This window comes from Canis lupus, chromosome X (assembly GCF_003254725.2).
Source record: "Canis lupus dingo isolate Sandy chromosome X, ASM325472v2, whole genome shotgun sequence".
Taxonomy (NCBI): Eukaryota; Metazoa; Chordata; class Mammalia; order Carnivora; family Canidae; genus Canis; species Canis lupus.
In genome coordinates this window covers 76,184,732-76,210,895 of record NC_064281.1, presented here as the reverse complement: position 1 = coordinate 76,210,895, position 26,164 = coordinate 76,184,732, and the positions used below count along the sequence as shown (strand labels likewise).

The 26,164-nt window shown below is 43.4% G+C and overlaps 1 protein-coding gene across 8 annotated transcripts; it reads left to right on the top strand.

Annotated features, from left to right (window-relative positions):
• The first annotated feature begins 3,325 nt into the window (after positions 1–3,325).
• LOC112649438 (nuclear RNA export factor 2-like) lies at positions 3,326–15,921 on the top strand. 8 transcript variants are annotated; one of them, XM_025431752.3, is made up of 22 exons: positions 3,326–3,350; positions 5,990–6,173; positions 6,406–6,559; positions 7,040–7,123; positions 7,237–7,341; positions 7,458–7,538; positions 7,659–7,728; positions 7,876–7,964; positions 8,091–8,174; positions 8,378–8,487; positions 10,144–10,180; positions 10,537–10,656; positions 10,738–10,793; positions 10,933–11,040; positions 11,161–11,219; positions 11,334–11,449; positions 11,542–11,584; positions 12,160–12,232; positions 12,323–12,412; positions 12,765–12,938; positions 15,466–15,526; positions 15,665–15,921. In XM_025431752.3, exons 1-22 carry the CDS (start codon positions 3,338–3,340, stop codon positions 15,707–15,709), a joined length of 1,956 nt encoding a protein of 651 aa, XP_025287537.1. In that variant the 5' UTR covers positions 3,326–3,337; the 3' UTR covers positions 15,710–15,921. The 8 variants fall into 8 exon arrangements, with proteins under 8 accessions (XP_025287537.1, XP_025287539.1, XP_025287536.1 ...); XM_025431754.3 differs by having other exon boundaries at positions 8,091–8,198; positions 10,588–10,656; XM_025431751.3 differs by having other exon boundaries at positions 8,091–8,198.
• The last annotated feature ends 10,243 nt before the right edge of the window (positions 15,922–26,164 follow it).

The following is a 26,164-nucleotide window of genomic DNA, read 5'->3' as shown; positions in this document are numbered from 1 at the left end:
CCCACCAGGGCTGCCTTGTTTAACCATCGCCACTGTATAAAATACGCGAGTAGCTAACACTGCAACCTGCCCCCACACGCCCATCTGTCTGCCTTCTTGTAACAGCAAATGCGATGAACACACATTCATCCCTTACTAAACCTCAGCTATTGTACTAAGGTTCCTGACCGAGTAATAACGAACTTATTTGTAGTGCTTATTAGATCACAGGCACTTCTCCAAGGGCTTTGCCTGTATTGCCAGATATTAGCTCAATTCTCACAATTTTTTCATGAGGTAGAAACGGTCACTATCCTCAACGTAAGGGAAACGATAAGGTGAGTCACCATGAAGTCAGAGTTACTTACCCTGGACCACAGAATTTAGGACCATGATTCAAACCCTGGTTGATCTGACCTCGAATCCTATGCCCTTAACCAATAATGTGTGACTCTGTGTTAGGGCTGAAATGAGCACTGGGACGGGACTCAGAGTCCAGTGGGCAATGTTGGATGTGGTGTCTGGGACCAACGTGACCCGAACTCCAGCCCTCTGTCCAAGAAACCCATTGTTGCACACTGTTCCCCATACTGTCTCTCCTTCCTAAGACTGTGTGAGAACTGTTTCTCTGGTGTCCAACTTGAAGATGAAGACACACAGGATATACGTGGAAAGAAAGGACGGTTTCCAGAGGGGTGCATATTGCCAGGATGCATCCAGGTCCTCGGAGGCTTTCTCCACTTCTGTTTCATTCTCTTCCCAGCGGTCACCTCATCTTTCTGGCCCATACGTCCATTCCTTGGCCTTTTTTGCTCCACATGTCAGGAAACCATGTCCCTTCTTTCCTATCTATCCTTGATTCTAGGATTCTAGGAACAATCATTTTTACTCTCCTTCTGTCAAATCAGCCACTCTCTGGTCCCATTGTCTTTCTGTGTCAAAGAGCCTGTAAAGAGGAGCAAAGTCTTGCCATTTGCAACAACATGGATGGAGCTAGAGAGTATATTGCTAAGCGAAAAAAGTCAACCAGAGAAAGGCAAATACCATATGATTTCACTTATATGTGGAATTTAGGGAATAAAAGAAATAAGCAAAGGAAAAATAATGAGAGGGAGAGAGAGAGCAAGACAGAGATGGGGGGAGAGAGAGAGAGAGAGAGAGAGAGAGAGAGAGAGAGAGAGAGAGAGAGAGAGAAACAGACTCTTAACTATAGAGACCCATCTGATGATTACCACAGGGGAAGTGAGTGGGGTGGGGCGGGGCGTGAAATAGTGATGGGGAGTGCACTTGTCGTGATGAGCACTGGGTGATGTATGGAACTGTCGAACTACTATATATTGCACATCTGAAACTGATATAATGCTGTGTGTTAACTAACTGGAGTTAAAATGAAAACTTTTATAAAAGTATGAACTTCCAGTCATAAGAGAAATAAGTATTAGGGATGTGAGGTACAACATGATGATCATAGTTAATACTGCTTTATGGCATATTTGGGAGGTGTTCAGAGAGTAAATCCTAAGAGTTCTCATCACAAATAGAAAGCTTTTATGTCTTTTTCATTTATTTTATTTTTGCATCTATATGAGATGATGGATTTTAATTAAAGTAATCGTGGTAATCATTTATGTAAGTGGAATCATTGTACTGTATTCCTTAAACATACACAGGGCATGTCAATTATACCTCAATAAAAATGGGGTAAAAAAGGGAAAAAAGCACTGGCATATTCTTATAGGTATATATTTCAGCAGAAAATATTTTGTATCATAAGTTTTAAAAGTGCAATGTCTGGGTCAAAGCATAAGAATGACTTTTTAATGGTTAAGCATGCTGTAGGAAATTAGACTCTTCTGCACTGTTAATGGAGAAGTATACTATTAGTGTAAATATCCTTAGGAAATTCTCTCTTATAATTTAAAATATCTATGTGCTTTTTCTGGGAAGCTGTAGAGCACAGACTCAAATCTTGGGACTGCCCTAAATCTCAAGCTGTGCTCCCCTGGGTAATTTGGCCTCCACCATTAGGAAAACCTTGTATAGAGAATTCTCAAATTAATTCAAATATTAAAATGCCAAGATGTAAAATAAAATAAAATAAAATAAAATAAAAAGGGCATATTAAAAACAAGAAACAAAAATTGGCCATATATAATACATAATACATGAAAACAAAATGTACATGAGGGTCCAGTTTTGCGTGGCAATGCACTTTCCAACATGATTCAAAATACATGTATCTGTAACCTAATCATTCAAATGTAAAACAGATAATATTAACACATGCTCATGCACACACACACGTTCATGCACACGCTCTTACCTTCCCCTGAGACAAGGACGATACTGCTGTCACAAAGCTGAGCACCCGCAAACATGCATGTAGGTCCAGAACCTTCTTCCTACACATACCAGACACCCAGGAAGCTATATCTGCTGGATTTAAGGAAAGCCTCTTCTCATTTCCATCACCAGTTTGCAATAGCCTCCCTTCCTCAGATCAGAGAAGCAGTAGTTTTAGCATTAATCAAGAGGGGGGTAATTAGCTCTATTTCTAACTGGACACTAGTGAAACATGCTAAATTTGCAAAAGACAAATTCAACACATGCTAGTTTTACAAGCAGGTTATGAAACAGTTCGGCAGCCCAGTGTATTTTCTGGAATAAATAGATGTGGGTAGAAATGGTTGAGATGTATAGGTTCTCAAAAGTGGCTTTGTTGATCCCAAGTCTACATTGCCTACATTCATTGAAACAGATACGAATTAGGCCCCATTATATGCCAGGCACTGCCAGCTCAAAGTGACTCCTAATCTGCAAACGCCGTGATCCAAACAGGTTTCCCATCTAGTCCAAGACCGGTATCTCCACTTGGTCCAAGGCGCCTGGATCCGCCCAAGCAGGAGTGACTGGCTCCTGGTCATAAAACATCATCCCTGGTATGCTCAGAGAAATCTGTCCTTGAGATCTGAAAGTTCCCCATTAAAAGAGAACCAGCACACTAGCTGGAGGAACACATTAACAAATGTTGGTTGCCGCTGGGCAACTGTTGATTTACTTCTCACCCTGTTCTTTCCTTACCATAGCAGGGATGCCATTGCCATGTACTCAGCAGCATAGCAATGATGTAGGCAGAATTCCAAACGGACAGGACACAGGAAGTAGCCATGTGAACACGCATGATGTCATAAAGGATACTCATGACCATTTCTTTGTGGGAGGATTGATCAGTTAATACTGTGTGGTGGAGCCTGAAGGGCAACTCAGGCAGCCTGGGTGAGAGGCGCCAGCTGATTTCCGATACTCCTGTTGTTGCTTTCGATTTTGGCAGAACAACGGTGACAGGGATCGTGCTGAGATGCAAACCTTCAGTAAGTGAGATACGTGTGCGTGCACACACCTGTGCGCACGTGGTCTGTCTATTTAATCTCATGCCCACTCTCTTGTGAGATTCCCAAAATGAGCCTATGCTTGAGATGGCTCCTGTCTGAATCTCCTTGATGAGAGAGGCCTCTGGCCTTCTTTAGACACCCAGTGTAGCTGGTTGGTCTGGGGATTGCTGTAGCTGTTAGCTGGCTCAGTTTTAACACTTTCCCTTTGCCAGCGTTATCTCTGAAGTGATGTCAGTTCTCAAAAATGACTCTGGTGCCACTGTACACCTTATGTTGACTTCAGGCTGTTATTCCTCCTTTTAATATTTGAGTTTTTTCCTTTCATTGGTGGATTTTCATGAAGACCACGTGGTTTCCTGGCATTCTCCTCTAATAAGGTTCCTCTTTGTGGTGGTTATTGTTGTTTAGAATTATTATGAACTCATGGCCTTTTAACATGTTGATGGGCTTCAAACCATTGTTACATCATTTTGAGCAGAGGAGTGAAATGATTTGAGTTATGCTCTGCAGACAGACAGCAAAGGAGCAAGGATGAAAGCAAAGGGACCAGTTGGAAGGCAGTATATATAATCCAGGAGATAGACATTGGTGTCCTGGCCAGGGTGGTTGCTAATAATGGCAGTCGTGAGAAGTGGTTAGATTCTGGAGGTACTGGAGAGAGGGGGTGAGAGAATTTCCTGATCAGTTGGATGTGGAGTATGACAGAGAGAGCTCTCCAGGCCACTTTTAAGTTTTGAGGACTGAGCCATTGGCATTTCTGGGTCAAATGCTCTATCCATGTTTAATTCCACTTCCAGGGCCACACAGGGAAGGTCTCAAAGGTTGTGAGTAGCAGGATGGTCCTGACAGCAAGGCCACACAGTGAAAGCAATGACTCCTCAGAGGAGTTAATCTGAGGCCTGGTTGTCCTCACTACATCACGGAGCAATCAGCAGTGAACAGATTTTTACTCATAAGTGTACCCTGAGACAACATGGAGTAATTAAGGTACAAAATGTACAACACACAAACTGAGAGAGGCTTAAATATTAGAACCCAAAAGGAAACTGGTTTCTGCCAGTCTAGTTACCTTAATACTCCCCCCACTGCCGGCCCAAACCACTAGTATTATTTTCTGCTGGTACACTGTTTCAGTTGAATGTGGTAAAAATAAAATACCCTCAGTGAATCCACTGTGGGAGAGAGAATTGGGACTCCTATTTCAGTAGATGCCAGGAAACTTCCAAATCTTTCCACGTGGTGGATTATATAGGTTGGCAGGGAGTATTTGAGGGGGGATGGTGAACATCAATGAAACCCGTAGGAGTGAATATCAGGCAAAATATCACCAAGACACTGTCTAAGTATACCTGTGGCTACAATATCCAAGAAAGCAGATGTCAGAGCAAAGAAAATTGATAAGAGACGGAAAGAGGCATTACATAATGATCAAAGGATCAATCTACTGGGGAGTCATAATTAATGATCCTAAATGTGTATGCACCAAACAACAGAGCATCAAAGTACATGAAGCAAAAACTGATAGAGCTGAAAGGAGAAATAACCACGTCCATAATTACAGTTGGGGCCATCAACACCACCCTCCTTGGCAAGGGATAAAATTGCTGGAGACAAAACCAGCAAGGATATAGGAGATCTGAATAACACAATAAACCAACTGGATCTACATGATGTAAATAGAGCACTCCACCCAACGACAGCAGAATACATCCCCCCCCCCCCGCGATAGCTATGTAATATTCATCAAGCCAGATCACCTCCTGGACCATTGAACAAACCGCAGCCAATTTTAAAGTAATTGAAATCACAATATGGACCCAAATTAGAAACCAGCAATAGAGAGAAAAAAGAAGAATCCCTACACACTTGGAAATGGTAGTTGACATTTCATCCCAGTTTGTCATTCAGACCCTTGTTACAGAGGAGCTGAGGTTAGGAAGCGTGGTCTCCTCAGCTGAAAGGCATTTCAGGCTGGGCAAAAAAGAAAGCTCCCTCTGGATATTTCAAACTGAGTATTGTTGACAGCAAGGCTGGGGGGAGGGGGGCCAACTTAGGAAGCTGTTACTTCAGTCCCACCTGACGTTAAAGCTTGTACTACACCAGCAAAGGAAGTACAGCCTGCTGATCATTGGTGGGATCAGTTTGGTGGCTGATTGTATTTGGAAAGCATGAGAGAGATTGCCTCCCTGGGATTGGTGTGGTTTTTAGACAGGTCTGAGAGAAGGTACAATTCAGATGCCTTCCTGGTGTATGGCTGGTTTCCAATCTAACCCATGGATGATGCATAGATAGATGATAGATAGATAGATGATAGATAGATAGATAGATAGATAGATAGATAGATAGATGATATTGATATATCAATCCTGCTTCATTCTTTAAAAGGTTCAATACAGTTTCCTCCCTATCCTCCAAGATTCTTTCCCTGATAGTGCCATCTGTCAAACAAGGCTCTCCTATCCGGACAAGCAGAGGAGTTTCCTTTTTGGGTTTAGAGGATTGGACCCTTAGGGCAGGTTGACACTTTGCTCACCTAAATGGTGTTAGCCTAGAACGTGGTACATGGTGAATAGACCACTGATGTATTTTCAATCTTGTATTTTTGTTCCCCTTTTGAGAAAACAATGATGATGGTAGTTCATCTCAAGGAAGAAAGAAGGTTTGGAGTTCTTTCCGAGGTAATTTTGGCAAGAGGGACCCTCATTATGAACATGGTGGATATGAGCCGCAACCTTCACACCTCCAGGAGGATGATGAAACTGTGTCAATGGGGAATGTCCAGGAGGACCCCCAAGTAAGACAGTAAGTGAACAGGCAGCCTGGTTTGCATGTAGCAGCCCCTGGGACTCTGCGACTCTTTCACTCTCCCTGGTCTTCGTTGTCTTCTCTCACTGGAAAACTGAAGAATGCTAGAAGTGGGATAATGGTTAAGCAATCTTAATTGTAGTCCTGGTGACAGAGAGATGATGGTGTATAGAAGAAGCCTTTCTTAGCATTAATGGCCACTCTCCTCCTCTCCACTTCCCATCCACAGCACTCCCTATAGCACCCGATGCAACAAGAGGAGAGTGAAACGGCATAATGAAGGCCATATCCATATTACTGTGTGGAAAGGTAGAAAAACTCTGAAGAAAGAAGTGGGGGAGAACACACAAGATGGAACCTCAGGGAGCTGGTTCAAGATCACTGTGAGTGTCTTGGCAAGGTCTGCATATTAGATAGACCATCCTGGAATCTTATTAAAAAGGAAGACCACAGGACGCCTGGGTGGCTCAGCGGTTGAGCGTCTGCCTTTGGCCCAGGGCGTGATCCTGGAGTCCTGGGATCGAGTCCCACGTCGGGCTCCCTGCATGGAGCCTGCTTCTCTCTCTGCCTATATCTCTGCCTCTCTCTTTGTGTCTCTTATGAATAAATAAATAAAATTTAAAAAAAGGAAGACCACATTAAAGAACCTTATGGCAATTATTTGGAGGAGAGCTTTCCAACGGAGAGAAAGCAGGCTGAGGAAATCCATATTTGGCACAAAAATGAGAAATAATGCCATGGTCTCTTCTTTAGAGGCCCTCTATGGCTCAGTAGAAGGTCGGACAAGAATGCTGCTGGGTCTGTTTTCCAGCTTTAATTCCATGTTGTCTCTCCTCACTCCCATCCCTTCTTTTCACCTTTAGATTCCCTATGGGAGAAAGTACGACAAGGCATGGCTAATGAATTCAATCCAGAGTCACTGCAGTGTCCCCTTCATTCCAGTGGATGTAAGAGAGGATGGTGAAGCCCGATGAGTGGGCACAGGGAGGTGGGGGTGGGGGAGCTCACTGAGCAGGAAGACTCTATCCTCCAAAATTATGGTTGCCTTCCCCTCCTGCAGTTTCACTATGTGAAAAACCAAGCTCGATTCTTTGTCCAGGATGTTGGCACTGCCTCTGCATTGAAGGATATCAGCTACAGGATTTGTGACGATGAGAACCGAAAGGTATGGGTTGAGGGCATTACCTCTACCTAGTCCTGTGGCAGAAGGACAGGGCAGGGGCTGGTCTTCTTCTTTGGAATGAAAGTTCTTGGTGCTTACGCCACCTCTCCTTCCTGCAGATATCTATCTTTGTCAATCCCTCTACCGTACCCTACTCTGTGAGGTACAAGTTGGAGCCAGAAGAAATGGAGCAGCTAAAGGTAATGCAGACTCAAGGCCCATTGTGTGTGCACACTCAGACGCACCTCTTCTTCCTCCAGCCCCCAATTTCCCTATCCCCGCCAGAGTCTTCCAGTGGCTCTCTCCAACTCTCTCTGCAGCTGACCATGAACAAACGCTATGATGTCTCCCAGCAAGCTCTTGATCTCCAGAGTCTCCGTTTTGACCCAGGTATACTTGATGTCAGTAATTCTAGGGCAGGTGAGGGCACAGGGATCTGCCTGGGAGGGAGACTGAGGGATGGTGATGTGGGCAGGGGTTGGGGCTGGCCATGGGCCTCTCTCAGCCTTCTGATTGCCTCCTCTCGGCTTCCTGAAGACTTGGTGGGCCATGATATAGATATAATCCTGAACCGAAGAAACTGCATGGCTGCCACCCTGCAGATCATTGAAGAGAATTTCCCTGAGGTGAGGCATAGGGCTGAGGCCCAGTGCTGTTATTAATGGTAAGGGATGGAACTCATGGGGTGGAGAACAGATTTGTCTCTGAGGCCTTAGACAGTAACTGTCTCTCTAACTCTTCTTCACCAATAGCTGTTGTCCTTGAACTTGAGCAACAACAAACTGTATGGGCTGGATGGCCTGTCTGACATTATAGAGATGGCCCCCACAATCAAGGTCTTGAACCTCTCCAAAAATGAGGTGGGAAGAGGGAGCCAGGTCAAAGTTGGGTTTGATAGTGGGTGGTAGTGCTCATCAGAGTGATGACAGGAGGCAGGAGAAGGTACCTGTGTGGAAAGGCGGGGACTGGGGGCGCAGGGGGCCCCGTGTGTCTCTCTTTCTCTGGGACTCCTTTCCAGTTTCCTCCCCATATTTCTCAGCTGAACTTGGTGTGGGAGTTAAGCAAGATGAAAGGGCTGAAGCTTGAAGAGCTTTGGCTAGAAGGGAACCCCTTGTGTGACACCTTTCCAGACCAGCCCACCTACATAAGGTCAGTGTGAACCCCTGTTGCCCTTCCTGGGGACCTTTGGGCTCTGGGAGCCTGAGCTGTTCCTGAGAATGTACATATTCAGGAATGTGCAACCCTGGTCCTCTGGAAGGACCATAGGCCCCACCTTCTCTCTCTATGCCCCTCACGTGTAAGGAGTTTCCTTCCTCTGACCTGCTCACCTGTTCTCCTGGTGTGGGGTCTGTTTCCACCTCCCTGCATTCAGTGTTCTTTAGCATGCCCTCCAAGAGTGTGCTCCAGGAAGCAGGGCTCCTCCTCCTCTCCAGGACCAGGAGTGACCAGCCTCGAGCCAGATGCTGGTGTCCTGGACTGAGAAGGGTCCTCCAGCCCAGAGCCTCAGGCTGAGACAGGCCTTCCTACTCCCTGCTGAGATGGGGCTTCCCTCCCTTGTTCTGAGAGGGGACCTCCTTCCTTTGCTCATGAAGGGTTTCCCCTCTAATCTCAGGCTGCCATGGTGGCTTTCCTGCCCCATGCTGAGGGCCGAGGCTATGAATGGCTGCCATCATGACATCCATTTCTCTGACCCAATGCCAGGAGTGGGGTCCTCCTTGGGAGATACCAGTGTTCCCTGAGTCAAGGAACCAGAAGTGGATGACTGCCAGTGAGCAGAGGGCTTCCTGAGGCAGGAATGGAAGGCAGAGAGGGCAGAGGTGCTTGAGGAGATGGGAGGACAGGCCTCTCAGAGGCACTTCCCACTCCCCTCCCTCCACACATTGCATCAACCTAACTGGTCCTTCAGAGAAGCCCTGGGTATCCCAGCACAGGTATAATACCTCAGGCTAGGAACCGACCGAGACAGGCACAGGTGCACAGGGGCCATCAGGAGGGAAGGCAGTGGTCATAAGGGGGGGCCATAGACCCTCAGCCCTATGCCGACCTGGAGCTTGACCCTCTACTCTTTCTGGGGCAGGTCTCCTGCCCCCCGTGGTTGCCTTGTTCCCCATGTCCAGCTCAGACTGAGCTCACACAGGTGGCAAAGTTTCAACCAGCATACACTGGGCCCCCAGCCCAACACCTGCATGTTTTCCATTCCTATCTGGGTGCCAGGGCCAGCCAGGGCAGGTGAAGGAAAAGGCTGCAGCCATGGGGCCTTTTCCTCCTTCTCTCTTCCATCCTGACCCCTACCACCCTGGTAGAGTTTCTTTCCCTTCCCTTTGCTTTGCTTTCTCTTCCTCCTTTGTCTCTGGTTCCCCTATGTCTCTCCCACCTCTCCCCTCCTACCTTCACTCCCTCTTCTGTCTTCATCCCCTTCCCTCTTCCTCCCTGCCTCCTGGGTCTTGCCTCACTCACCTCCTTGCCCCAGCATCCAGGGCCATCCCTGGGGGTGGATGTCATGGTCCTGCAGAATGCTGGACCCCTAGTGAGGTAGCAGAGCCCTGGGCTCCCAGTCCATTCCCTCTTCTCTCTGGGAGCCTTCACTGGGGACTTGGAGGAAGGAAGGGAGGCAGGGAAGGGAAGGCAACCCTGGAGCCTGGGCTCCATATGTTGCTTCTTATGGCACTGAAGAAAGGATTCAAGGCAGTCTAGGTGGGAGCTACACAGTGGAAAAGAGAGGGAGGGGAGGGAGGGAAAGGGAAGGAGGGAGGCTTCACAACTCTGATCTATCAGTCACTTCTTTCTATTTTGGGTTTTGGACAGTGCCATCAGGGATTGTTTTCCCAAGCTGTTACGCCTGGTAAGTGCCTACATTCATTATTGTCTCTTACTAACATTGATTACCTCCACACCTGCCCTCTAGCCTTTTGGGTCTTGCCTAGATTACATGTTTGTGTCAGATCCTTATCCATTTTAGGGGACCAGGACTCCTGAAAAACACATCAATATGCTCTCTGGAAAAGTTTCCAAACACACACGCACACACACACACACACACACACACACACACACACACACAAGTTGCATATAGTAGTAAAGACTTCCAGGACCTCATGATGAAAACACCCACTGTAATCTTGTCCATGTAATTTCCAGTGCTTTTTCATACCTGACCTCTGACTCTCACCCTCTTTTGGGATTGTCTTTTCCTTTAAGCATCCAGGACCACCTCTGTGGTCTCCACTACTGACTTCTTCCCTTCTCCAGGATGGCCAGGAGTTACCACCACCAGTTATCATTGATGCTGACACACCCTGCTTGATAAAGCCCTGCAAGGTGAGGGAAAATGATCAATGTTTGGAGTATTACAAGGGAGGCTTTATCAGCCACATAGTCTCAAGTGTCTTTTGATTCCAGGAAAGTTACAAAGGATCTGAGACACTGAAGAGTCTAGTCTTGCAATTCCTGCAGCAGTAAGTACCCCTGGGAATCTGAGGAAGGGGAGGGCCAGTATGGGTGAGGCCACCCAAGCTCAGGACTGCTGACTGGGTCTTGAAATCTCATTTGGGGTCCAGACCACAGAGATAGACTATCCTCTTTACTCCCCCACAGGTACTACTTGATCTACGACTCTGGAGACCGTCAGGGTCTCCTCGGTGCCTACCATGATGAGGCCTGCTTCTCCCTGGCCATTTCTTTCAACCCTGAGGACCCAGCCCCGTGAGTACCAAAGCTCAGACTCTGCCCTTGGGCCCTGTGTCTCCTGGGGAGCCACAGGGAAGCCCTTAGAAACATTCATACTGGCCAGACCACCACCTTCTGTTCCTCTTTCTCTGCTAGAAGCAGCTTGTGTGAGTACTCCAAGGAAAGCAGGAATATGAAGAAGCTCAAGGACCTCTGTGCGTGTGTGATGGGGAAGACTGGGCAGGGAAAGGGGGTGTGAAGGGATAATTATAGGGCCCAGGGTGTGGCCACCCCGACCCTCGCTTGCTTTTCCACACCCCTCCCCATAGCCCAGTGTGTTCAGCTGCTGAAGCATACAAACTGTGACATCGTGTGCTCCCTCTGTGTGCTGCCCAAAACGCAGCACGACCTCAGCTCCCTCGTGGTGGACATGTGGTTCCAGACGGTGAGCACCCACTCCCTCCCAAGGGCAGCCCCAGAAAGCCACAGGTGGATGGGAAGTTTAAGTGACTTAGCAGCTGTGCTCTTCCCTTTCAGGAGAAGATGCTCTGCTTCTCTGTCAATGGGGTGTTCAAGGAAGGTCAGTGTGCATGGAACCCCTCCCCAGATGCCCCACTGCTCCATCGCCACTGGCTGGGCTCCCTCTCAGAACTCTCCAAGTTTCCCTGATCCCTTTCCTTCTCTTCCTATTCCCTCTGTGTTCTCCTGCCTCCACTCTGCCCCCAAACCATCCTGGTCTGACCTGGGTCTATGCCTGTCTGTCCCACACAGCTTGGACATTAGGGACACAGTCTGTGCAGTTTCATGCCTGCCATTCCAGATCCTTACTCTGAGAACTACTTGGGGTGATTACTTAACCTCTAAGCTTCTTCATTTACAAAATGGAGCTAATAATGTCCCCCTCTTGGGCAGCTGTGAAAAATGAATTGAACAAACTTGTGAAGTGGTTGTCACAGCACCTGTCACATAGTAGAGGCCCTGTCACTTGGGAGCAGATTGTTCCCACTGTTGCCATCCCCATACCAGACACCCTGACTCCCAGTGAACAATTGTCCCCTTCAGCATGAGTATCAATTCAGACTCTGAGTGGGGAACACGGCGTGGGAATGTGAAGCATGTGCAACTCTCAGGGGGTATTGTTGTTTGTTGTTGAAGTGGAAGGAAAGTTTCAGGGTTCTGTTCGTGCCTTCACCCGGACCTTCATCGTTACCCCTGCCAGCAATTCCAGGTGAGCGCTATGTTGTAGGTGGAAATGCTCATCCCAGCCTGGGCTCAGGGTTGTGGGAGCATGGTGGAGTAGACATCTTGTTTTTTTCAGTATTGTGGAAAGCCAACAGGTAGATCCAAGGAGCAGTCTAGTCTGGTGGTTAGAGGACTGGGTTCTCTTCTTGACCATAGCACTCACTAGGTATGTGCCATCTTGGTTAAGTCACATGACCTCTCTGTGACTCATTGTCTTCCTTGGAAAATGGGGATTAGACTGTCCATTCCTTTGGGCTATTGTAAGGGATAAATGTGAATGTAGAATCTTCCCTGGTTTGCAGGTTGAGTACACACCTAGTGAGGCTGGTAGACAGTCCCTGCAAAGGTGGGCTCTGTGGGAGGGCTGGAGGTACCAGCCAAGGAATCGATGTGTGGGGGCAGGCACAGTAGGCATATGGAAGGAACCTAGTTGCTGAGTGGCAGTGGGAGCAGCATCATTGTTGGAGATGTGGGATTGTACATTCGTCCACTTGTCTGAGGGCCCATTTTCCCTCCAGTCTATGCATTGTGAATGATGAGCTGTTCGTGAGAGATGCCACCCCTGGTGAGACTCAGAGTGCATTCTCCAACCAAGAGACCTTCAGCTCCATGCCTACCCTCTCCCAGGAGCAGCAGGAAATGGTCCATGCTTTCTCCACTCAGTCTGGGATGAAACTTGAGTGGTCTCAGAAGTAAGTGGTGGATGTGCATGGGAAGAAGGATGAGTTACTACAGTGACTTGGGTGGAAGCTGGGGGTTGAATCAAAGAAACTCACAGGAAATTTGGAAAAATAACATTTTGGACAGTTTGCTTCTGAAAGGAAAGGAAAGGAAAGGAAAGGAAAGGAAAGGAAAGGAAAGGAAAGGAATGGAAAGGAAAAGGGCTGATGGAAAAGGTTTCATAGCATTATATACGTGAAGGATTTAAAACATGCTATAATGGTCAATGACATTGACTTACATATAGAAAATCCAAAAGAATCCACCAAAAAGCTACTAGAACTAATAAACAAACTCAGTAGGGTTGCAGGATAAAAACCAATATATGAAACGCATTTGTATGTCTATGTACTTGGAATGAGTAGTCCAACAATGAAATGAAGAGAATAAGCCCACTTACAATAGCATCAAAGTAATAAAATATTTGAAAACAAATGTAACAAAAGAAGCATAAATCTTATACTCTGAAATCCATAAAACATTGCTGAAAAAATAAATAAATAAATAAATAAATAAATAAATAAATAAATACAGACAGACACCCCATGGAAAGACATCTCATTTCCATGGGTTGGAATATTGCTAAATGGCTTAATATTGTTGAGATGATAGTAATATCTAGTCCAATCTACAGATTCAACATAATCCCTGTCAAAAATCCTTCTCTACAAAAATTGACAAGGTTATCCTAAACTTCATATGTAAGTGAGCCAAAACAAGCTTGAAAGAAAAGAACAAAGTTAGAGGACTCACACTTCCTAATTTCAAAGCTTGCTGCAAAAGTACAGTAATCAGGACTATGTGGTCCTGGCATATGGACAGTGCATGAATCAATGGAGTGGAGATGAGAGTCCACAAATAAACCCTCACATTTATGGTCAATTGATTGTGAATGAGAGTGATGAAAAAAATCTGTTGGGAAAAAAATAGTCTTTTCAGCAGATGGTGATGGGACAACTGGATATCCACATGCAAAACAATGAATTTTGACCCCTGATTCATATCGTGTACAAACATAGACTATAACGGATCAAAGATCTAAAGGTAAGAGCTAAAACTATAAAAATCATGAAGGAAAACATCGGTGTAATTCTCCATTAATTAGGCAAGTGTTTCTTATATATGACACCAAAAGCACAAGCAACCAAAGAAAAAAATAGATAAATTGGGCTTCATCAGAATTAAAAGCTGTTGTGCACCAATGGACACTATCAGAAGAGTAAAAAATCCCGCCAAAGGAATGGGAGAAAATATTTGCAAATCACGTATCTGACAGGTATATATGAAGAACTCTTGCAGCTCAGCAGTAAAAGGGCAAACAGCCCAATTTAAAACGTGGAGAAAGGGCCTGAATAGACATTTCTCCAAAGAAGATATACAAGGGGCCAACGAGCACATGAAAAACTTCTTAGCACCATTAGTCGTTAAGGATTTAATGCAGATTGAAACCACACACTGAGTTACTGCTTCACACCCACTAGGCTGGCTTTAATCAATAAAATGAATGATAACAAGTGTTGGTGCAGATGTGGAACAACTGGAGTTCTCATGTATTATTGTTGAGAATATAAAATGGAGCAGGGGTTGGGGAAAACATTTTGGCAGCTCCCCAAAATGTTAAACATGGAGTTACCATATGACCCAGTCATTCCACACCCAAGTATCTACCATGAGGAATGAAAGCATATGTTCAGTCTAAGACGTGTACAGGAATGTTCATAGCAGCATTATTTGTAACAGCCAAAAAGTGGAAACAACCCAAATGTCCTTTAGCTGATGAATGGATAAACAAATCTGGTACGTCCACATGGTAGAACATTATTCAGTCATAAAAAAAAGAATACAGTGCTGATATATGCCATGACATGGATGAACCTTGAAAACGTTATGCTAACTGAAAGAAGCCAGCCCCGAAAGGTCACATATTGTATGATTCAATTTATATGAAATGCCCAGCATAGTCAAATCCACAGGGACCAAAAGCAAATTAGTGGTTTCCAGGGTCTGGGGAAAGAGGAGGAATAGGGAGTCATTGCTAATGTTTAAGGAGTTTCTTTGTAAGGTGATAAAATTATTTGGGAATTAGATAATGGTGATGGTTGCACAATCTTATGACTAAACTAAGGAAACACTGAATTGTACACTTTAAAATGTAATGTGCATAAAAATGATAACATAGTTATGTGTATTATATCTCAAAAAATGATTGGAAACTTATACTTTTTAAATTTCCATGTATTTTCTTGAATGTCTTTCTTTATCAATATACATTAAGTTCCCTTGTTCTTTTGGAGAGCTCTATTTTTCTGTTTTGAATTCTAGTGGGCATAAATTCTAGTGGGCAGTGATAGACATTTTCACTAGGTCTTTCTTCATCATTACACATAATGTTCATACTGGTACATGCACCCCGGCAAAAGAGTGGCACAGATTTAGAGCTGCAAGGTCAGCGTGTCTGTACTGTGGTACTAATGGAGATCACCTGTTCTCCCATTCCAGGTGCCTTCAGGACAATGAGTGGAACTACACCAGAGCTGGTCAGGTCTTCACTGTGCTCCAGGTGAGGTCTGGGAATCATTAAGCAGGCTACAGATGGGTGTTTCTGGGCCTCAGGAAGGCCAAGAAGGTGGAGGCTGGGTGGCCTGGGGATGAAACTCTGGATTCTGGCTCTTCTGATGTCTCAATTCCTTCCCTCCAGAAGGAAAGCAAGATCCCAGAGGAGGCCTTCAAACAAATCACCTAAAAGAAGCCTTGGATGTCCACATCATCATTGTTCCTCTTTTCTCCGGCCTATGCCCATGCCCATGACTGGGAAAAGAGGCCTGGCTGACCAAGAAGCCAAAGTTATATTCCAGGCCAGGTGACATACCACCGGGAGGATCAGTTGTTCCGTGTATTTTCCCCACTCATGATTGCTGTTTAGTTTCATAATAAAGAATGATGCTGCACGTCGTATGTTGTGTGTCCTGCATCTCTCTTCCTCTGTCCCAACATGAGCTAATGAGTCCAAGACTGAAAGACCCTGCCCTCTCCCCCACATTATTCACCCTGGCAGTCCCTGGCAGGTACTAATTCCATAGGTAGTGTGTCAAAAAATTCTGATGAGAAAGGACACACGCTGCTTCCAGGGATTAGCCTTTGGAAAGAGTGTCACTCAGATGCTCTACCTGGAGGCCTGCAGAAGCAGGCATGTGACCTAAAACAACAGGGGCTTTGCAAGGGCTGCCTACCAGCTAGTGAGGGTTGTGGAAGGAAGGAAGACGAGGACTCACATATTTCACTTCTTATTCCTAATCGTTTGAATGCATTCAAAGGCATACCGTCAACAATTTTATGATTTGCACACAGGTGAACGGGAAATGGGCCTGTTCACACCTCTCACCATGCTTACATTTGTCTTTTCATCCACCCCCTGTACTGCCTCCTCCCCAGCTCTGAAGGTGCACTGTGGGAGGGATCTCACTTTAGCACCGAAAGTGAGGAAGAGTCAGCCTGTTTGCCCAGTGCATTTGTCAGAGAGCTGACAAGGGTGCTCCATGTCCATGTGTTTAGACCACAAGCAGGCATTATTTTTGAAATTACAATAATAGTAGTACCAAATTTCAAGTTACCATCCTATAAATGATGGCATAAGTGAGGTACCACCAGTTTACAAATTATGCCTCTATTGGCAGGTCTCACATACGTTATCTCTTACCACTTGCCACTTTTTAGTTCTCTATGTACATTTACACGAGGAATCTGTATAGGGATGTGTGAATTTCTTGGAAATACGACCTAAGGGAAAAATAGGGAGTAATCTATGCTATTCCATGTAGTGCCTCCATGATCAAAGACAAGTCTTCAGCCTCCTCACCTAGAGAATAGAACCCACAGTGCACACTTCCCAGCCACATCGTGAGGAATAGAGACAGTCCACATGTTAGCAAGCAATTGCAGTGTTTGGCTCAAATTAGGCTCTCTGAGCTGTCTGAGTTCTCCTCTCATGGGCAGGGACCACGGAACTCATTGCATGGCCCCTTTACTTCCTCTCTCTACATCATTACATCTACATCATTAAGTTTCCACATCCTTGACCTCCTTCCCTAGCTAGCTCAGATGCCATGGTCTTCCAGTCACTCACTCTCCTGTCAATTCTCCCAATTCCCTTGGTCCCATGGTACAAAGGCATCAAGTTTATGGACACCTCCAACGAGATGCCCTTCTCACAAAGGCTGCTGCTGGGGATGGGTGGTGGACCCCTTCCTATACCCCATCAGGGCCCAGGAGCCTCTGGGGGGAAAGAACCCCAGAAGCAGCTGCAGGAACTCCAAGAGGAGTGGCCTTGATGATGACTTTTTCTATCTCCAACTGAATTCTGTGCCTTTCCTAAAAATCCCTCTGACTCCATTGTGTTACTCTCTGCTCTCAACACTTTGTCCCAGATCTTGCTTTGATCTGATATGTTTATCTCTGGGATCCCTGCCTCAAAACTCCACCCCTAGCTCTAGTGTATAACTGCTGCTTAGCTTCCTAAATATGGATTCTATTTATCTTACTTGCCTGCTCATAAGGCCTTAATGGTACCATTTCTTTAACGATCAGAGAATTTCTCTTCAAGCACTGCTCCCTATGATTCTACCACCCTGTAACCCCTGTGCTGGAGAAAGTCAGTCACTGGATGTGAACACATCACCCCTTCAGTGACCATAACCAAGGGCAGAAGCCTTGGACCTACTTCTGGATTCTCTATTCTGTTCCACTGATCTATGTGTCTGTTTTTGTGCCAGTACCACACTGTCTTGATGACCACAGCTTTGTAGTACAACCTGAAATCTGGCATTGTGATGCCCCCAGATATGGTTTTCTTTTTTAAAATTCCCCTGGCTATTCGGGGTCTTTTCTGATTCCACACAAATCTTAAAATAATTTGTTCTAACTCTCTGAAGAAAGTCCATGGTATTTTGATAGGGATTGCATTAAACGTGTATATTGCCCTGGGTAACATTGACATTTTCACAATATTAATTCTGCCAAGGGAGACAGAACGTAAAGACTGCTAACTCTGGGAAACGAACTAGGGGTGGTAGAAGGGGAGGAGGGTGGGGGGTGGGAGTGAATGGGTGACGGGCACTGGGTGTTGTAATTCTGTATGTTAGTAAATTGAACACCAATAAAAAAATAAATAAAAAAAAGAAGCCTTGGACCTAGATCATACAAGATTAGACACTGTCTCACATCCCCACCGAAATAAAATAAAGCAGGGAGAAACGGTATCTGGCTGTTCTTAGCACCCTAACCAGCATCAAAGAAAGGCAATAATGTAATGGTAGGATGGCATGATTTCTGGGGGTTGGAGAGAGGAGTGTCTGCGGCAGGGTCTGAAATTTTGCAGTTGTAACAGGATCCCAGCTGTGATGGTTAATTTTCTGTGTGAACTTACGTAGACCGTGGTACCCAGATATTTGCCCAAACATTATTCTGGGTATTGCTACGATGATTGTTTTTGATCAGATTAATATTTAAATCAGTAGACTTGGAGCAAAGCTGATTACTCTTCATTGTGTGGGTGGGTCGCATCCAATCAGTTGAAGGCCTGAATAGAGGAAAAGACTGACCTCCCTGAAGGAAGGGGGCATTCTTCCGGGAAACCACCTTCAAAATTGAACTGCAGCTCTTCCCTAGGTTCTCAACCACCTGCCAGCCTATCTTGCAGATCTGGGGCTTGTCAGGTTCCACAATAGCATGAGCCAACTCCCTAATTAAGAAAAAAAAATAAAGAATGAATAACTATACACCAACAAAATGGACAACCCCAAAAGAAATGGAAAAATTCTTGGAAACATACAACCTACTAAGATGGAATCAAGACGAAAAAAAGAAAAAAACCTGAACAGACCAATTACGTATAAGAAGATTGGATGACCATTTAAAAACAAAAACAAAAACAAAAACAAAAAACCCTCCCAATGAAGAAAAGTACAGGACCAGATGGCATCACTGGTGAACTTTACCAAACATTGATAAAAAAATTAATGTCAATCCTTCTCAAACTCTTCCAACAAATTGGAGAGGCAAGACACTCCCAATTTCATTTTACGAGGCTAGCATTACCTTTATATCAAAACTAGAAAAGGACACTACTAGAAAAGAAAACTATAGGCCAATATCCTTGATGAACATAGATGCAAGAAAATATCAGTAAAATACTTGCAAACCAATTCCAGCAGCACGTTAAAGGATAATTCATCAAGACCAAGTGGGATTTATTCCTGGGATGTGAGAATGGTTCAACATCTGCAAATCAGTATATGTGATACATTGTATTAATAGAATGAAAAAAAAAGTGATCATTCAATGGATGCAGAGAAAGGCTTGACAAATTCCAACATCTGTTCGTGATAGAAACTCTTAACAAATTAGTTATAGAAGGAACATATCTCAACATAACAGAGGCCATACATGACAAGCCCACCACTAACATCATTTTCAATGGTGAAAAGTTAAAAGCTTTTCTCAAAGATCAGGATTAAGACAAAGGTGCCCACTTTGACATTTTCTACTCAACATAGTACCAGAAGTCCTTCCCAGAGTATTTAGGTGTTAAAAAGAAATAAGAGACATCAGAATTGGAAAGGAAGAAGTTAACCTGTTTCTATTTGAAGATGACGTGATTTCATACAAAGATAATCCTAAAGATTTTACCCCAAACTTCTAGATCTAATCAATGAATTCAGTAGTGGCGGGACACAAAAATTAACATGCAAAAATCAGTAGCATTTCTATATGCCAACAGTGAATTCCTGAAAGAGGAAACAAAATTATTCACCATGACCAATTAGGATTTATCCCCGGGACACAAGGCTGGTTCAACACTCGTAAAACAATCAATGTGATTCATCATATCAGCAAGAGAAAAACCAAGAACAATATGATCCTCTCATTAGATGCAGAGAAAGCATTTGACAAAATACAGCATCCATTCCTGATCAAAACTCTTCAGAATGTAGGGATAGAGGGAACATTCCTCGACATCTTAAAAGCCATCTACGAAAAGCCCACAGCAAATATCATTCTCAATGGGGAAGCACTGGGAGCCTTTCCCCTAAGATCAGGAACAAGACAGGGATGTCCACTTTCACCACTGCTATTCAACATAGTACTGGAAGTCCTAGCCTCAGCAATCAGACAACAAAAAGACATTAAAGGCATTCAAATTGGCAAAGAAGAAGTCAAACTCTCCCTCTTCGTCGATGACATGATACTCTACATAGAAAACCCAAAAGCCTCCACCCCAAGATTGCTAGAACTCATACAGCAATTTGGCAGCGTGGCAGGATACAAAATCAATGCCCAGAAGTCTGTGGCATTTCTAGCCAGTAACAATGAGACTGAAGAAAGAGAAATTAAGGAGTCAATCCCATTTACATTTGCACCCAAAAGCATAAGATACCTAGGAATAAACCTAACCAAAGAAGTAAAGGATCTATACCCTAAAAGCTACAGAACACTTCTGAAATACATTGAGGAAGACACAAAGAGATGGAAAAATATTCCATGCTCATGGATTGGCAGAATTAATATTGTGAAAATGTCAATGTTACCCAGGGCAATTTACACGTTTAATGCAATCCCTATCGAAATTCCATGGACTTTCTTCAGAGAGTTAGAACAAATTATTTTAAGATTTGTGTGGAATCAGAAAAGACCCCGAATAGCCAAGGGAATTTTAAAAAAGAAAACCATACCTGGGGGCATCACAATGCCAGATTTCAGGTTGTACTACAAAGCTGTGGTCATCAAGACAGTGTGGTACTGGCACAAAAACAGACACATAGATCAATGGAACAGAAGAGAGAATCCAGAAGTGGACCCTGAACTTTATGGTCAACTAATATTCGATAAAGGAGGAAAGACTATCCATTGGAAGAAAGACAGTCTCTTCAATAAATGGTGCTGGGAAGATTGGACATCCACATGCAGAAGAATGAAACTAGACCACTCTTTTTTCACCATACACAAAGATAAACTCAAAATGGATGAAAGATCTAAATGTGAGACAAGATTCCATCAAAATCCTAGAGGAGAACACAGGCAACACCCTTTTTGAACTCGGCCACAGTAACTTCTTGCAAGATACATCCACGAAGGCAAAAGAACCAAAAGCAAAAATGAACTATTGGGACTTCATCAAGATAAGAAGCTTTTGCACAGCAAAGGATACAGTCAACAAAACTAAAAGACAACCTACAGAATGGGAGAAGATATTTGCAAATGAATTATCAGATAATGGATTAGTTTCCAAGATCTATAAAGGACTTATGAAACTCAACACCAAAGAAACAAACAATCCAATCATGAAATGGGCAAAAGACATGAAGAGAAATCTCACAGAGGAAGACATAGACATGGCCAACATGCACATGAGAAAATGCTCTGCATCACTTGCCATCAGGGAAATAGAAATCAAAACCACAATGAGATTCCACCTCACACCAGTGAGAATGGGGAAAATTAACAAGGCAGGAAACCACAAAGGTTGGAGAGGATGTGGAGCAAAGGGAACCCTCTTACACTGTTGGTGGGAATGTGGACTGGTGCAGCCCCTCTGGAAAACTGTGTGGAGGTTCCTCAAACAGTTAAAAATACCTGCCCTACAACCCAGCTTTTGCACTGTTGGAGATTTACCCCAAAGGTACAGATGCAATGAAATGCCGGGACACTTGCACCCCGATGTTTATAGCAGCAATGTTCAAAATAGCCAAACTGTGGACGGAGCCTCAGTGTCCATTGAAAGATGAATGGATAAAGAAAATGTGGTTTATGTATACAATGGAATATTACTCAGCCATTAGAAATGACAAATACCCACCATTTGCTTCAACGTGGATGGAACTGGAGGGTATTATGCTGGGTGAAATAAGTCAATCGGAGAAGGACAAACATTATATGGTCTCATTCATTTGGGGAATATAAATAGTAGTGTAAGGGAATATAAAGGAAGGGAGAAGAAATGGGCAGGAAATATCAGAAAGGGAGACAGAACATGAAGACTCCTAATTCTCGGAAACGACCTGGGGGTGGTGGACGGGGAGGAGGGCAGGGGGTGGTTGTGAATGGGTGACGGGCACTTGACGGGATGAGAACTGGGTGTTATTCTGTATGTTGGCAAGTTGAACACCAATAAAAAATAAATTTATTATTAAAAAAAAGAAGAAGAGGCGAAATATATAATGGATTATTACCCAGCCATCAAAAAGAGTGAAATCTTGCCATTTGCAACAATGCGGGTGGAGCTAGTGTGTATTATGCTAAGTGAAATAAGTCAGAGAAAGACCAATACCATATGTTTTCAGTCATATGTGGAATTTAAGAAACAAAACAGATGGACATAGGGGAAGGGGGAAAAAGGACAGGGAAGCAAACCGTAAGAGACTCTTAACTATAGAGAACAATCTGTGGGTTGATGGAGGAGAGGTGGGTAAGAGTTGGGCCGAACGAGTGATAGGTATTAAGGAGGGCACTTGTGTTGAGCAATGGGTGTTATATGTAAGTGATGAATCGCTAAATTCTACTCCTGAAATCAATATCATACTTTATGTTCACTCCTTAGGATTTAAATAAAGGTTTGAAACAGAGAAAAAAAATCTCATTTATGCTAGCACCAAAAACAATAAAATACTAACAAATAAATTTAAGCGAAGAGGTGAGAGGTCACTACACTGAAAACTATAAAACACTGACTTAGGAAATTGAAGGAAATAAAAATGATTGGAAAGGCATCCTGTTTCGTGTATGGAAAGAATTAATATTGTTAAAATGCCCATGCTATGCAAAGCTATCTATGGATTCAATGCAATCCATATCAAGATTCTAATGGTTTTTTTTTTTACAGAAATTGAAACAAATCTTCAAATTCATATGGAACCACAAATGACACCAAATAACCAAAGCAATCCTAAGAACGAAGAACAAACTGGAAGGTATCACATTTCCTGATTTCAAGCTATATCACAAAGCTATAGTAATAAAAAAAAACCCCACACGGTATTGGCATAATAACAGACACATAGATCAATAGAACAGGATTGAGCGCTCAGAAATAAAGCTGAGCATATATGTCAACTATTATTTGATAAGCAAGCCAAGAATCCTCAGAATAGAAAAAAACAAGGAAGAAAGCACCTTGATATGAATCTTGGCCATGATTTCTTGGCTATGACACCTTAAGCACAAGCAGCCAGATAAAAAATAAGCAAGTGGAACTACATCAAACTAAAAAGCTTCTGCACAGAAAAAAAAAAAAAAAGATAAACAACAAAATAAAAAAAAAACTATGGAATGGAAGAAAATTTTGCAAAGTCCATATCATATGTCATATAAAGGGTTACTATCCACAATATATAAAGAACTCATACAACTTGATAACAGCAAGCAATCTGATTAAAAAATGAGTGAAGACCTGAAGACATTTTTCCAAAGAAGATATAGAAATCGCTGAAAGATACATGAAAGGGTACTCAGCGTCAATAATCTTTAAGGAAATGCAAACCAAAACCACAATGAGATACCACTTTACACTGCTGAGAATGGCTATCACCAAAAAGAGAAGAGATAGGGGCTCCTGGGTGGCTCAGTCAGTAAAGTGTCTGCCTTTGGTTCACGTCCTGATTCCAGGACCCTGCTCAGCAGGGAGTCTGCTTCTCCCCTCCCAGCTCATGCTCTCCCTCCAATAAATAAATAAAATATTTTAAAAATAAACACAAGAGATAATAAACGCTGGCAATTGTTGGGAAAAGGGAACCCTTGTGCATTTTGGTGATTATATAGACATATATTTATATATATATAAACTATTAGCCATAGAAAAGAAAAAACTTGACCATCTGTGACAAAATGGATGCACTTTGAAGGCATTATGTTAAGTGAAATAAATCAGACAGAGAAAAACAAAGGCATATACTATATGATCTCACTTATATATGGAATCCAAAAACAAAGCAAGTTAAACTCATTAAAAAAGAGAGAGATCAGATTTGTAGTTACCAGAAGCAGCGGATTAGAGGGTCTGGAAATTGGATGAAAGTAATCAAAGGGTACAAACTTCCAGTCATAACATAAAAGAGTAATGAGGATGTAATGTATAACATGATGACTATAGTTAACATTGCTTTATGGTGTATTTGAACATTACTAAGAGAGGAAATCCTAAAACTTCTCATTACAAGAAAAAATTTTTTTTGCTTTTTAAAATATCTATGTGAGAGGATGGATGTTAAGTAAACTCACTGTCATCATTTTACAATATATCTCATTGGGTAGCCATGTGATCGTGGCTCTAGGAGAGTTTAAAACAGTCAGTACTTAAACTTTGAAAACCCAGCTTGCAAAGGGAAGCTGTTGGAGATATCGTGGGGGGAGAGAGAGAGGGAGAGAGAGAGAGAGAGAGAGAGAGAGAGAGAGAGAGAGAGAGAACACCCCATTATTGCTCCTGACTCCATGTGTGACTCTGGAAAAGCATAGCGCTCTGTGGGCCTATTTTGACCCACTTGGTCTTGGTGAATTATCCTTTAACGTGCTGCTGGAATTGGTTTGCAAGTATTTTACTGATATTTTCTTGCATCTATGTTCATCAAGGATATTGGCCTATAGTTTTCTTTTCTAGTAGTGTCCTTTTCTAGTTTTGATATAAAGGTAATGCTAGCCTCGTAAAATGAAATTGGGAGTGTTCTTGCCTCTCCAATTTGTTGGAAGAGTTTGAGAAGGATTGACATTAATTTTTTTATCAATGTTTGGTAAAGTTCACCAGTGATGCCATCTGGTCCTGTACTTTTCTTCATTGGGAGGGTTTTTTGTTTTTGTTTTTGTTTTTGTTTTTAAATGGTCATCCAATCTTCTTATACGTAATTGGTCTGTTCAGGTTTTTTTCTTTTTTTCGTCTTGATTCCATCTTAGTAGGTTGTATGTTTCCAAGAATTTTTCCATTTCTTTTGGGGTTGTCCATTTTGTTGGTGTATAGTTATTCATTCTTTATTTTTTTTCTTAATTAGGGAGTTGGCTCATGCTATTGTGGAACCTGACAAGCCCCAGATCTGCAAGATAGGCTGGCAGGTGGTTGAGAACCTAGGGAAGAGCTGCAGTTCAATTTTGAAGGTGGTTTCCCGGAAGAATGCCCCCTTCCTTCAGGGAGGTCAGTCTTTTCCTCTATTCAGGCCTTCAACTGATTGGATGCGACCCACCCACACAATGAAGAGTAATCAGCTTTGCTCCAAGTCTACTGATTTAAATATTAATCTGATCAAAAACAATCATCGTAGCAATACCCAGAATAATGTTTGGGCAAATATCTGGGTACCACGGTCTACGTAAGTTCACACAGAAAATTAACCATCACAGCTGGGATCCTGTTACAACTGCAAAATTTCAGACCCTGCCGCAGACACTCCTCTCTCCAACCCCCAGAAATCATGCCATCCTACCATTACATTATTGCCTTTCTTTGATGCTGGTTAGGGTGCTAAGAACAGCCAGATACCGTTTCTCCCTGCTTTATTTTATTTCGGTGGGGATGTGAGACAGTGTCTAATCTTGTATGATCTAGGTCCAAGGCTTCTTTTTTTTATTTATTTTTTTATTGGTGTTCAATTTACTAACATACAGAATTACAACACCCAGTGCCCGTCACCCATTCACTCCCACCCCCCACCCTCCTCCCCTTCTACCACCCCTAGTTCGTTTCCCAGAGTTAGCAGTCTTTACGTTCTGTCTCCCTTGGCAGAATTAATATTGTGAAAATGTCAATGTTACCCAGGGCAATATACACGTTTAATGCAATCCCTATCAAAATACCATGGACTTTCTTCAGAGAGTTAGAACAAATTATTTTAAGATTTGTGTGGAATCAGAAAAGACCCCGAATAGCCAGGGGAATTTTAAAAAAGAAAACCATATCTGGGGGCATCACAATGCCAGATTTCAGGTTGTACTACAAAGCTGTGGTCATCAAGACAGTGTGGTACTGGCACAAAAACAGACACATAGATCAGTGGAACAGAATAGAGAATCCAGAAGTAGGTCCAAGGCTTCTGCCCTTGGTTATGGTCACTGAAGGGGTGATGTGTTCACATCCAGTGACTGACTTTCTCCAGCACAGGGGTTACAGGGTGGTAGAATCATAGGGAGCAGTGCTTGAAGAGAAATTCTCTGATCGTTAAAGAAA

Coding starts and splice junctions, on each gene's coding strand:
- LOC112649438 (XM_025431749.3), top strand. Junction 7,965..8,090: donor TTGAAGAGAATTTCCCTGAG/GTGAGGCATAGG, acceptor CTTCACCAATAG/CTGTTGTCCTTGAACTTGAG. Junction 10,794..10,932: donor GTCTTGCAATTCCTGCAGCA/GTAAGTACCCCT, acceptor ACTCCCCCACAG/GTACTACTTGATCTACGACT.